The following is a 13,175-nucleotide window of genomic DNA, read 5'->3' as shown; positions in this document are numbered from 1 at the left end:
TGCAATATAAGGTTGGGGAAGAAAAGAGAGGGTGGTGGTAAAACTTACATTCTTTTATTTAGTTTATGTTTGGGGTTTTGTGTCTGCATCACTTTGGTAGGTTCGAGAGAGAGAGAGAGAGAGAAAGACGAAGGCAAAACCAAACCTTGGATTTTTCTCATGGCTACCAATACTCTTCCAAAATACAGTTTGGAAACCTATTTTTAAAATGTAGCTTGCATCCAAGGCAGTTGTGCTAAATTGAAAAACACCATAAAAGATCTAGGATGATAAAGGCACTGCAAAAAAACACTGCTAATCAGTGAAATAAGCAAAAAATAAAAATCACCATTGATCATTATCATGAAATGGAGAGGGAGGAGGGCACCCTCATCATAATCCAAAAGTTTTGAGGGAGGGGGTATTTTAAAGACCTAAAGACAAGAAGCCTAGCTGAGGTTTCTAAAAGTCTGGAGAGGGAATTCCATCAGGCTAGCACCACCACTGCCCACAAATCTGGCCTCAGATAGATTTCACTCAAGATTACTTACTGCAGATTAATTATACGGTCTGCTAAGAGATCCTGAGTATGCAATCTTGTTTTATGAATTTAAGGACAAAGGGGTGCTATATATATATATATAAAAAAGGCAGACCAGGGTGTTACTAGCCCAGAGATGGAAGGAAGAGACAGCCCCGACCAGAGAAGAATGGCAAACCAAGTTGATGGACTATCCAAAACGGCAAAATTAACTGGGAAGCTCAGGAATCAAGAAGACATGAAATTTTAAAAAGAATGGGAAATGTTTATAATGTGTATACAAAATCATTGTAAACAGGTCAAAACATTAGCAGGATTTTAAATACACTTGTAATGTAACAGAATGTATAGATAATTTAGGAAGATGAAAAATTGGAGAAGTATTGATATGCAGTTGAAAACAGAATCAATAGGACGCATGGAAGGGATGGGGGGAAGTCAGGAGATTCAGAGTAATCTCGATATTTGGATTTTGTACTGTTTTTTGATGTACCGTACTTTTCCGTGTATAAGACTAAGTTTTTTTCTTTAAAAATCATGCTAAAAAATGGGGGTCGTCTTATACATAGGTAGTGCCTAGGGTGGGCATTTGATTGGTTGCTGCTGCGGCTGTTAGTGGCTATTGTGCGTGTTAATGGTTGCTGGGTCAATGGGTGGTGTTGATTGGTTGATGCTGCGGCAAATTTGAGTCCCACAAAATAGGAAGCGTCTTATACATGGGGGCATCTTATACATGGAAAAGTATGGTATGTTTATTCTCAAATAAAAGGATTATGAAAAAGTGAAAAATAATAATAATAAGCAGACCACACAAGACTCAGGCCACACATGCATGCTCATTGCTCTATCATATGGAGGACTCAAACAGCCAAGGACTCTGAAGGCCACTTCAAGTGGGAACTGTTAAGCCCTGGGAACTCAAGTGTAATACAATCCCAGCAGCTTGTTCTGGGGAACAGCTTGAACAGAATAAGCTTCTAGATCAGGGGTCAGCAACCCGCGGCTCCCGAGCCGCATGTGGCTCTTTTACACCTTTGCCGCGGCTCCGAGGCAGATACTAGTGAGGGGAGGAGGCGCATTGTGCACCCCGACACTCCCCACTGTGGTGGGCGCTGTACTGGCTGTGACGTCGCATGGGGGCGGTGCGTGCGTTAGTCACGCACCGTCCCGATGTCACCTTCCCGCCCGCCCGCTACATTGTAAGGGGCATGTATGCTGGTCACTGCATTGAAAGGGGGCATGTAAGCTGGTCACTGTTTTGAAGGGGAGTGAAGAACACACACACAAAAAAAGGTAACTTGTTAATTTAACGTTTATTTCTATGAGGAGGAGTAATTCTGAGGGGTCAAACAAAGAAATAATAAAAAAGTGACAAAAAAGGTTTTTTTATAATGACGAGTTTTGCGGCTCCCAGTTGTTTTTTCTTCGGAAACGGGTCCAAGTGGCTCTTTTTGTCTTAAAGGTTGCAGACCCCTGTTCTAGATCATCCTCAAGGTCCTGCGTGGTTATTAAGGGAACAAAGTCTACTCACAGGCTTAACAAACATCTATCAAACAGGACAATTTGGAGGAACAAGAGGTTGGAAACAGAGTTTCCAGGGAGGGAAAGAGTTTTGGATATATTGAGCATCCAAACAGAACAGATGGAGATTCAAGATGGAAGGAGCTCAAGGCTTAGGCCAAAGAAAAGCTCCAGGACAATGACGACAGGAGAGCAAGTAAAGAGAAAGGAGGAGGAAAAAGAAGTGACCAAAGCAAAAGCTTACGATTTCAACTGGCACAAACAAACCAGAAATTCTCCCAGAGTACCTTGTCCACAAATCCGTAACTCACAACAGAAACATTACGGGTTTTCAAGATGACTTGGGACTGTAAAGTTAGGTGCCTGAGAAAGGGAGGACCTTTCTTCAGTGCATAACATGCAGCGATCCCAAACTACAAATTATTATTATTATTATTATTAATAATAATAATAATAATAATAATAATAATAATTTATTTGTACCACCTGGCTGGGTCTCCCCAGCCACTCTGGGTGGCTTCCAACAAAGATTTAAAATACATTAAAATGTCACACATTAAAGGCTTCCCTAAACAGGGCTGCCTTCAGATGTCTTCTAAATGTCAGGTAGTTGTTTATCTCTTTGACATCTGGTGGGAAGGCATTCCACAGGGCAGGTGCCACCACCGAAAAGGCCCTTTGCCTGGTTCCCTGTAACCTCACTTCTCGCAGGGAGGGAACCGCCAGAAGGCCCTCGGATCTGGACCTCAGTGTCTGGGCAGAACGATGGGGGTGGAGACGCTCCTTCAGGTCTACTGGGCCAGGGCCGTTTAGGGCTTTAAAGGTCAGCACCAACACTTTGAATTGTGCTTGGAAACATACTGGGAGCCAATGTAGGTCTTTCAGGACCGGTGTTATATGGTCTCGGTGGCTGCTCCCAGTCACCAGTCTAGCTGCCGCATTCTGGATTAGTTGTAGTTTCCAGGTCACCAAGCCCAATATCATTCTTTATTCAATCAATCAATCACTTATTGTGTTTGACTAAAAGCCATTACAGATCATTTTTATTAGAATAAAATTAAAAGTGGTACGGGCACTGGTGACCAGACAATCGCCACATACACAGCCCAATGCATGATCAAATAGTGGCCAATGGTAGGTTTTTAAAATAATGTAGAACAATTTGCTGAAATCGAACAATCCATAACAGAGTGAATATCCCAAAAGATGCCTCTTCCTAGTAGACCTGGCTCTGGAGTTGATTAAAACCTCTGAAGTCAATGCAAAATCAGAAAGTCACAGCGAACTATATGCTTTGTGCAATCATTTTATCTCCTCTATTCATGCCATTGTGAAATGTGATGATTGTGCATAGGTTGATCAAACAGCGTAATGGTTGCAAGGTCTGTAAAGTTTCAAGTTGCTGTTATAGGGCATGATTACTGCCCTGTTATGCAGTTACACCCAACATGTGCCTGTGTACAATTGTGGACTTTTACATCATGGGTGTTGCTGACCTCAATATAGTTTCTTCTTTGAATATAGTCCAATATAGTTCCTACTGTTTTATTGGAAAAAGAAAGTTCCCAATAAAGGCATTTTTCTCACTTGCAAATGGTGCCACGCATAACACATTTTCCAGGTACAGTTGTACCGTGGAAGCCAAACGGAATCTGTTCCAGAAGTCCATTCAACTTCCAAAACATTTGGAAACCAAGACGCGACTTCCGTTTGGCTGCAGGAAGCTCCAGAAGCCGCACTGGATGTTCGGGTTCCAAAGAACGTTTGCAAACCGGAACACTCACTTCCGGGTTTGCGGTGTTCAGGAGCCAAAATGTTCAACTGGCAAGGCGTTTGTCAACCAAGTTACAACTGTAGTTTATTCTTACAGCTTCCTTGGGGTACGTATGGCCTCCAAACCAAACTGATACAGTATTTTTTTCTACTGACAAGAGGCTTCATTAAATCGGACACCGTTTAGCCCATCAAAAGCAGTAATGTCTTGCCACGTTTTAATAAGATGCATCTGTTTCAATGCAGGGACTGCACTGAGATTACTTGGAGGTGGCCAAAAGAGGAGGAAAAAATATTCTGCGCAGATCTTCCCATTACCCATTTCAACTATGTCAATGGGCACCATTTATTCCCAGAATATTCATCACCATCTTTTTTTGGTTAGAATTAAGACTCCTCACTTTGCAAAATCATTTTCAGGCCCACTAATACCTTTAAAGACTGGCGTTCTTTCATAACTGCGGCTTCTTTCATGGCAGACTCTATAATCAGCGCCTATTGTTAGGCGTTGGAGCTGGGGAGTTTTAGAAGACAAAGGGCACAAAATGTCGGGGAAGATTGTATTACTCCATTTGACATACCTTCCGAGTGCTTGGGAATTTTGCAAAGCTGCCCTATGTAACACAAGGAGCATCTCTGCCACAAACGAATAAGTGTATACCTGCATAGGATGTCATTTCATATTATGCTTAAATCAATGAGTGATGATACATAATAGCCAATTAAAAGCCTTAAAACTAAACATTTCTCTTACAGTACAGGGGCTTCCTTTCACAGCAAGACCGTTGTACAGACACATTGTATTCTACCTAAATCCACTTGCCTTGCACTCATTTTTATTCATTTTCCTAGGTACTTTTGATTCGTGGTGGCAGTCTTTTTGTTTCGATGAGACATCACCGCCCCCCCATCAAAAGCTATCTAACTCAATGAAATCATGCTGATTTGTTCCATCCTAGGCAATTACCTATCCTGAAAAATATATGCTTGAAGCCTTTAAAAAGCCCAAAAAGAGAGATGTGAAGGATAAAGTGCAAATGTGGCAGCCTGTGGACATTGCTGAGAACCATTCTGGTCCAATCAGTGGATTTTTATTTTTTAAGACTGGATTAAGCATCTGGAAGATATGATTAGTTTTAACGGGTAGGATCTGCAACAAAATGTGGCAGTGCGGAGTGCTTCTTGTTCAGGATTCTAGCCACCTTCATTCCCTTCCCCAGATTTGCGCATCTGTATATATGTCTATGCATAAAAGACACAGTCTGTCAGCATCCTGTGGTCATAGGACATACTCAGTCCTCACTGGATGGTTTGGAAGGGGCCTCTCCTTATTTCCCCCACTAAATATATATTTTTTTAAATACAGCAACCTTGTGGGTCCCCATAAACATGCGGATGCGGCCTACTTTGGATAGCCATCAGCACTCAGAACCGCTATTGGAGGGAAGAATGGAATCATGTTATTTGTGCTCAAAAGCAAGAGTACCCTACGTACACAGAGGAGCTCCCATCCTTGGGAATGGGAAAAAGCATCTTTCGCACGCACACAGTCCCAGCGTCAATCTCTGGTTTCACTAGTTAAAAGGATTAACCCAGGCACCCCCAAACTCGGCCCTCCAGCTGTTTTACGACTACAACTCCCATCATCCCTAGCTAACAGGACAAGTGGTCAGGGATGATGGGAACTGTAGTCCCATCAGGGGGACTACAGGGGGTGCCTGGATTAACCGGAAATCCTGAACCTCACTGCCACTCAGCATAGAGAACACAGAGCAAATGGTTCTTCCCATGTTTCTGGATGCACATGAGGGAGCCACAGGTCTCTGCTTGAGGTTATGTCTGTGCACACTGGGGTGCAGTTTGGCGCTACGCAAGCCTGTCAGTGAATGGGAAGAAGAAGAAGAAGAGGAGGAGTTTGGATTTGATATCCCACTTTATCACACTACCCTAAGGAGCCTCGAAGCGGCTAACATTCTCCTTTTCCCTTCCTCCCCCACAACAAACACTCTGTGAGGTGAGTGGGGCCGAGAGACTTCAGAGAAGTGTGACTGGCCCAAGGTCACCCAGCAGCTGCATGTGGAGGAGCGGGGAAGCGAACCCGGTTCACCAGATTACGAGTCCACCACTCTTAACCACTACACCACGCTGGCCCTCCCCGGGAAGGGAAAGATGAAGGGATATTGCATGGGGATCCACTTCCACTGTACACAAGGGAGGAGATCAGCTGGGCTTGGGTTCCCTTGGGGCAGCAATGCAAATGGAGACCATCAGGAAACTGAATTCTGCACCATGAATACCACATTCTGTGATCTCCCGCCCCCCCCCTTTGCTTTGCACAAGCTCCTCTAGGCCTCATAGCATAGAGAAAAGCTTGTGCCTAATGTCTCCGCTAGAAACAGTCTTAAGAGACCATTTCAGCAGGAGACTGGAATCATTCTAAACAGGGCTGGAGTTGTTGTTTTTTCCTATTCCCTAACTCCGCTTATGTCTGAAGCCTAGAAAGCCAATATCCTCTCCCTGCAAAGAATGCACTGGTTGTGGGCAATCTGGAGTGGTCATAAAGGTCTTTTGGCTAGGAGGCCTGCCTGCAAATGGCCATCTGGGCTGCAGAAGGTGCAGCCAGAACCTTGCTCTCAACAAGATGTGCTTTAAGACAATCTGCTTCTTCCAAAAAATGCCATCTGACTCATCATGCACAGGCAAAGATGGACTCCTGAGCTCATAGCCATTATTGTAATCATTTCCAGAGAGGTAGCCTTGTTAGTCAGCGGCAGCAAAAACAAACAGTCTTGTGGCACCTGAAAGACTAACACATTTATTATGGCATGAGCTTTCATGGGCCACAGTTCACTGACTCAGATGCATGAAGGACTGTCCAGAGTTGCAGGTAAATATAGAAATGCTTTGGTGGTTGCAGATGTCCGTGCCATCTACAAGTGGTAATAATGTAATCACTGCCTGTACTTCTCTGCAGTTCCTTTCCATTCAATCCCTCCATTTACATCTGCCACAAATATGTACAGTGGTACCTCGGGTTACAGACACTTCAGGTTACAGACTCCGCTAACCCAGAAATAGTACCTCGGGTTAAGAACTTTGCTTCAGGATGAGAACAGAAATCACGCAGCAGCAGTGCAGTGGCAGCAGGAGGCCCCATTAGCTTAAGTGGAGCTTCAGGTTAAGAACAGTTTCAGGTTAAGAACGGACCTCCAGAACTAATTAAGTTCTTAACCCGAGGTACCACTGTATCTCCCAACCCAAGTTAACACCATGCAATGCTGAAATGGACTGTAGTCAGCAGAAGGGGGATGCAACTCTATTCTAAAGGCTTGTTTTCCCTCAGACTTAGGCCAGTTCAGCCAGAGGTAGCCCCACTGCTGAACAGAGTGTGGATCTGGCACACTTTGCACCAGTTTTGCTTAACTCAGCATAACTTACACTTTTCATTCTTCCGATTGTTCCCTAAGAGGTCTTTAATCGAGTTGTTGGCATCGATCTGTCTCAGGAGACAATGGAGTGCACCTCCGGGGGTGAAGTCAAACCGCTGGAGAATCACAGCGCCTGCTGTGGCTGCAGTGACCGGTAACTTGTAACTGCTGCCTCCCAGCTTGCTTTTGCTGTGTCAGCAGCACCAAAGTGACCTCCCTGGGGTGCAAGGCTGGGCAGCGGGTATGGAGGTCCTGGGTTGCCCAGATGACAAGACCCTCCTCTCTGCCTTTGGCACCAGATTGGCTACAGAAGTTGCCAGAAGGAGGCGTACAAGGTGCCATTCAACCGCCTTAGGGACTCCACTCTGGATTTGTGTATGGTTTACTCCTTAGTCTGCCTATTGTAAGGCACAGGCTTAATTTGACTTGTAGTTGTACGGCACTTTCCCATGCAAGCATTCCAACAGGTTTTCATGCAAGCATTCCAATACCCTTTGCCATTCAAAAATGTCACTGATGCACAGGCAGAGCAAAGAGAATGGGCTAAAGAGCCCGTGAAGGGGAGAGAGGACAGGAAAAGGATGCATAAGGCAATGTGGAAAAGATAATAAAAGAAAATGCAGGAACTTACATATTCATCATCACAGGGGCTCATACAGCAATATCCCTTTAGGGGTAAACAGGCACACATTAAAATAAAAGAGACGAAGAAAAAGAAGAGGGAAAGTTAACAGAAATCACACAGAGATGATCAGCAGTTTAAAGAAAAATACAACACACAAAAATAACAATAAAATTAAAGTTTGTTAAGGAGAAAGAGAAAACAGATTTTGGAAAGGGACAGGCACCTGAGCTTTGACCATCTTAAAACCTGTGCTATTTCCATCAATATTCTTGTGAGTATCCACAAATGACCAGGGAAGGTCTGGAAAAGAGGGTGTAATTTAAAACGACTTAAATGCCAAATTGAAATTGGTAGTGGGAAAGATAGAGAGAAGGAGATATCCATTAGTTACCCACTATTCAAGGCCGGCCCATCCATCAGCCTTGGTAAGGCAGTAGCCTCAGGCGGCAGGCTGTTGACAGCTGGGAGGGGAAATAGTTTCAGGCCCCTGAGGAGTGTGCTGTTCACTGTCTCCTGCACTTGCCCTCATCATGCCAGACTTCCCCAGACAACCTCCAGTCACCTCAGGCAGCAGAGGAGGATGGGGAGGCGGGGAGGGTGCCATTTTCTGTTCTGCCTCAAGCGGCAAAATGTCTTGGGCCAACTCTGCCACTACTTATCTTGATTTGAAGCAAGATGCTGCAACCGAGGGAGCTATTGAAACAGACCTTACGCTTGCAAACAGCCTGACCTTACTCAAACTGCCGAGTGAAAAACTGGGAAAGGATCTGCCTCTTGCCAGCCAGTGAGCAAATGTCCTGTGGCCCCTCCAGTTAACAAGGAAAGTTCCTGGTTCCTGGAGGCTTCCTTTGGCAGGCAGGCAGCTCAATGCCACTCTTAGTTTAAAACAAGTTAGGCTGTACTCCTATCTCCACCCACTGAGATGCAAGTCCCATTGAACTCAATGCAACTGACTTCTCAGTTTCGTTCCCCCCTCCTTGAAATAATATCTTCATAACTTCATGTTGTTTCATAAATGCCAAGGGAGAATATCAACCTGCTCTAGAAATCAACAAATAATAATCCTACTGTTTATGTTTTAGGTAGGCTCGGGCCTATGCATGCATTTATAAAAGATTTGATTATTGCTATTTAAAAAACAAACAAACATGTCTTAAGATGACATGGTTTGATTAGAATTAAAAGGTCTTTGCAAGTGCACCACAATAAAGGATTAAACGCCCAAAATGTGGGATGCCCCATGGGCTTAGTCAGTCATGAAAGCAAAAAAGCAGAAACCAAAACAGTATCTGAGAGGCTGCAGCAAGAGGGTATTTCTGTTAAAGCAATTGTCACTGATTTTATGGCACTTCCTTCTCATCCTTCGTGCAAGGAGAAGATCATGGGAAAGTCCAAGAAGGATCCTGGAAATGGCCACATCCAGGCCTGCTTAGTTCCAGAGACGTCACCACAGCAAATCTGTGCACAATCTGTGCTAAAATAAATATTAGAGCTCTGCGCCAGGCAATGCAAATTCTTCACCAAAACCACTGAATTCTACAAGCAGTAAAAATCATGCAAAGTGAACATGAGTTCCCTTATATCTAAAAAATGAATCTTCCTGAACAGCTCATTCTGGCTGTGATCCTGACAGGGAGGGACAAGGAACTGCGCAGAGCACCCTGCCCACTGAACATCTTGGACAACCACCTCCAGCTTCTGAGCAGCCCTGCGCCACCAAGGCAAATGCAGCTGTGTATTATGGTATGTTGGGAACTTGACAGAGGAGTACTTCTCAAGGAGAAAGAAGATTCCACCTAAACATGAGGAAGAACTTCCTGACAGTAAGAGCTGTTTGACAGTGGAATTTGCTGCCAAGGAGTGTGGTGGAGTCTCCTCCTTTGGAGGTCTTTAAGCAGAGGCTTGAGAACCATATGTCAGGAGTGCTCTGATGGTGTTTCCTGCTTGGCAGGGGGTTGGACTCGATGGCCCTTGGGGTCTCTTCCAACTCTAGGATTCTATGAATGGGAGATCTACTAGCCAGGATGGCTATGCTCTGCCTCTACACAGCGGCGTAGCGTGGGTTGTCAGCACCCGGGGCAAGGCAAGTAATTTGCGCCCCCTAACCCCTGGATTTGCGCCCCCTAACCCTTGGATTTGCGCCCCCTAAGCCTAACCCCCAGATGTTGTGCCCGGTGCGGCCGGCCCCCCCTGCACCCCCCACGCTACGCCGCTGCCTCTACAGTCCAAGGCAGTAATGCGTCTGAATGCCAACCACTGGAAACCAGAGGAGGGCAGAGCTCTTGTCTCTTGTACTTAAATCCTGCTTGCAAGTTTCCCACAAGAGGCATCTGTTCAGCCACTGTGAGAACAGGATTCTGGACTAGGTGGGCCATTGGCCTGATCCTGCAGCCTCTTCTTATGTTTTTATGAGAACCTGGTGGGCTGCTTTTTGCTTGCCAGGACATACGTGACAAGCTCTAGCAGAATGAAGCAGTAGAATCCTGACATCATTGAGTAGATTTGCCAGTCCTTAGTCTTCCCCCTTGCGAAAAACCTCCAAGCACGTAAAAAAATAGCAGAACAGGGAGAAATTTCTAGCTCAACTCACTCCCTGCTGTGTTAAGTTTTCTACCTGGAGGCAGTTTTTAAAAATGGAACCTCACATCTGAAGCCTCAAGTTTCCCCATTCATTCTATTATCGCTTTTTCATCTCATTCTGCTGCATAGTTAGACAAGGCTATATTGCTTTCTGAAAAGATGCAGTATGTACTGTGAGCAAGCAGATTGTGAAACTGAGGCTCCAATACCTTGGCCACCTCATGAGAAGAGAAGACTCCCTGGAAAAGACCCTGATGTTGGGAAAGATGGAGGGCACAAGGAGAAGGGGACGACAGAGGACGAGATGGTGGGACAGTGTTCTCGAAGCTACCAGCATGAGTCTGACCAAACTGCGGGAAGCAGTGGAAGACAGGAGTGCCTGGCGTGCTCTGGTCCAGGGGGTCACGAAGAGGCGGACACCACTAAACGACTAAACAACAACAACAACTGTGAGCAAGGCAAGCTGCTGTGTTATGTCTAATGAAGAGTTCTGTGTAACTTGAAAATTTACACTCTCCTGCATCAATACATAAAAACTCAGAACTTTGCATTTGGGGTAGGGAGGGGGAGAGACTGAAAGTTTCTAAAATACTAGGTGGTGATTTCCATCTGCTTATTAAAATGTCTTATAAAAATGTCTCTGTGAAAAGTAAAAATAAGGGAGTTTCCTTATTAAACTGCAAAGCAAAGACAAACACTGTTTGCCAAGTGGATGGCTACCACACAATTGGAATTCTAACCATTTGCAGTAAACAGAATGTACAAAAAAATAAACAATGCAAGAATGCGTCCGGCTCCTTTGAACAAAAGATTAAGAGGTTTATACAATAATATGAGATCAACACGAGTTTCACCTGCGGACACCTTTAATTGCAAAAGCAACATATGACAGTTATGAGTGTCACACCTTTTAAGCTCCCAAGCCCCAACAATCTCATTCACTTCACTGCCTCTGGAACTTAGGAATGTCAAAGACTCATCCAGTGCAAGCGTCTTTACATCAATGGCTGCCTTTGCTTTCATTGGGTGCCGCACCCTCTATAGCAACAGCAGGGGGGGCGGGGGAGCTAAGATGCAGGGCTGAATGTGGCTTCTCTCTTTGACCCTCAGGATCAGGACTCCCTCTCCCCAGCGCCAGATTTAGGGCGGTGGAAGCAGTTCCCCCGGCCCCATGGCACCAAGCCGAGGGGGTGTAAAATAATATTATTATTGATAATAAAACCTATATTTATGCAGCAGGGGGCCCGCCCTGTGGAACGCCCTCCTGTCAGATGCCAAAGAGATAAAGAACTACACAACTTTCTGAAGACATCTGAAAGGAGCCCTGTATAAGGAAGTTTCTAATGTTTGGTGTTTTTGCTGTAACTATGGGACTGCCTCTCCCGGTCTGCCCCGCGGAGGACCTTAAGGTCCATAAATAGCAACACCCTAGAGGTTCCGGGCCCTAAGGAAGTCAGATTAGCCTCAGCCAGAGCCAGGGCCTTCTCAGCGGTGGCTCTGGCCTGGTGGAACGCTCTGTCTCATGAGACCAGGGCCCTGCAGGATCTGATTTCTTTCTGCAGGGCCTGTAAGACAGAGTTGTTCTGTATGGCCTTTGGCTTGGAATCAACTTGATCCCCTCCTCCTCTTTCCTTTTTCCTTCTGTGATGGAACTCCTTTTTGGGGACTTCCCTGGCTTTTTCTGGCCCACACAGGACCAGTCTGAATTGTTGGCCTTGGTGAAGATTTGACGTTTTCATCCCCAAAAAGTTTCTGATTTGAGCTTCTATTGAAATGAGGCTGCATTTTAATGTTGTATTTTAATCTTGTTTTTAAGTTGGATCTTAATCAATTGTTTTATATATGGTGTTAGCCGTCTTGGCTGGGGAGGGTGGGGTATAAATAAAATTTATTATTATTTTTTTTTATTACTTTATTATGCTGGAAGCTGCCCAGAGTGTTTGGGACAACCCAGTCAGGAGGACAGCATATGATTATTATTATTATTATTATTATTATTATTATTGTTATTATTGTTATTATTATTATTATTATTATGGCGGCGGCAGCAGCTGTGAGGCTGCAAAGGTGCAACCCCCAACCAACCTTTTGCTTGTCTTGTACTTTGGGCAGCGGCTGATCTCCTCATTCTCTTAGGATGCTGCCCTGAAGCAGCCCACTTCAGACTGCTTTGCCCTCTGGCCCCAGCTCCCGCTGACATGTGGCACCCAAAAGGAGGATGAAGAATCCCAGCAGAAGCATCTGAGCGGCAGCTGGAGAAAGCACTGGACAGAGGACAGAAGATGGGAGATGCAGCTGGGTGCAATCAGTGTTTAAGTGGTCCTGGAAACCCCAGGAAAATATGAGGCTATCCAGGGACAAAGTCTATACAGAGTGGGGGAGAGAGCGGGGGGACTTGTGGCTCTCCAAATTATGTGGGCTCCAACTCCCTTCATTCCTGATCATTGGCAGTCCTGGCTGGAGCCTATGGGAGCTGTGAATCTCTGAAAAGCCAAAGGTTTCCTTCCCCTGATATTCAGAGGATAGGAGAGGGCCACACACAGAGCCCAATGGAGACAGGGAAAGCAAAGGAAGAGAGTGTCCCCTCTTCTTCTTTGGCGATCACTCGTAGTCAAGTAAGATTGTCTTCCAAAAACACGGTTTTAACAATGAGTCCGTAAGTGACTGTGGAGGCCAATTCTGGATCCACGTGTCCTTCCACAGTGGGGACATTGGTTTCCGGGCAGGA

The 13,175-nt window shown here is 45.2% G+C and overlaps 1 protein-coding gene across 5 annotated transcripts in view; it reads right to left on the bottom strand.

Moving 5' to 3' along the window:
- The window catches only part of ARMC9 (armadillo repeat containing 9), a 98,275-nt gene that overhangs the window by 65,379 nt on the left and 19,721 nt on the right, over positions 1–13,175 (bottom strand). For 4 of the 5 annotated variants that reach the window (XM_081190156.1, XM_081190158.1, XM_081190157.1 and 1 more), the window contains exon 10: positions 7,874–7,909. The exons of the other annotated variant lie outside the window; for it this stretch is intronic. In XM_081190156.1, coding sequence (XP_081046282.1) covers positions 7,874–7,909 — 36 coding nt within the window. The remainder of the gene's footprint in view (positions 1–7,873; positions 7,910–13,175) is intronic. 5 annotated transcript variants of the gene reach the window in all.

Source organism: Podarcis bocagei (genome assembly GCF_964188305.1).
Source record: "Podarcis bocagei genome assembly, chromosome: 4".
Taxonomy (NCBI): domain Eukaryota; kingdom Metazoa; phylum Chordata; class Lepidosauria; order Squamata; family Lacertidae; genus Podarcis; species Podarcis bocagei.
The sequence above is the reverse complement of the archived record's forward strand: the minus strand, read 5'-3'. Positions and strand labels throughout refer to the sequence as shown.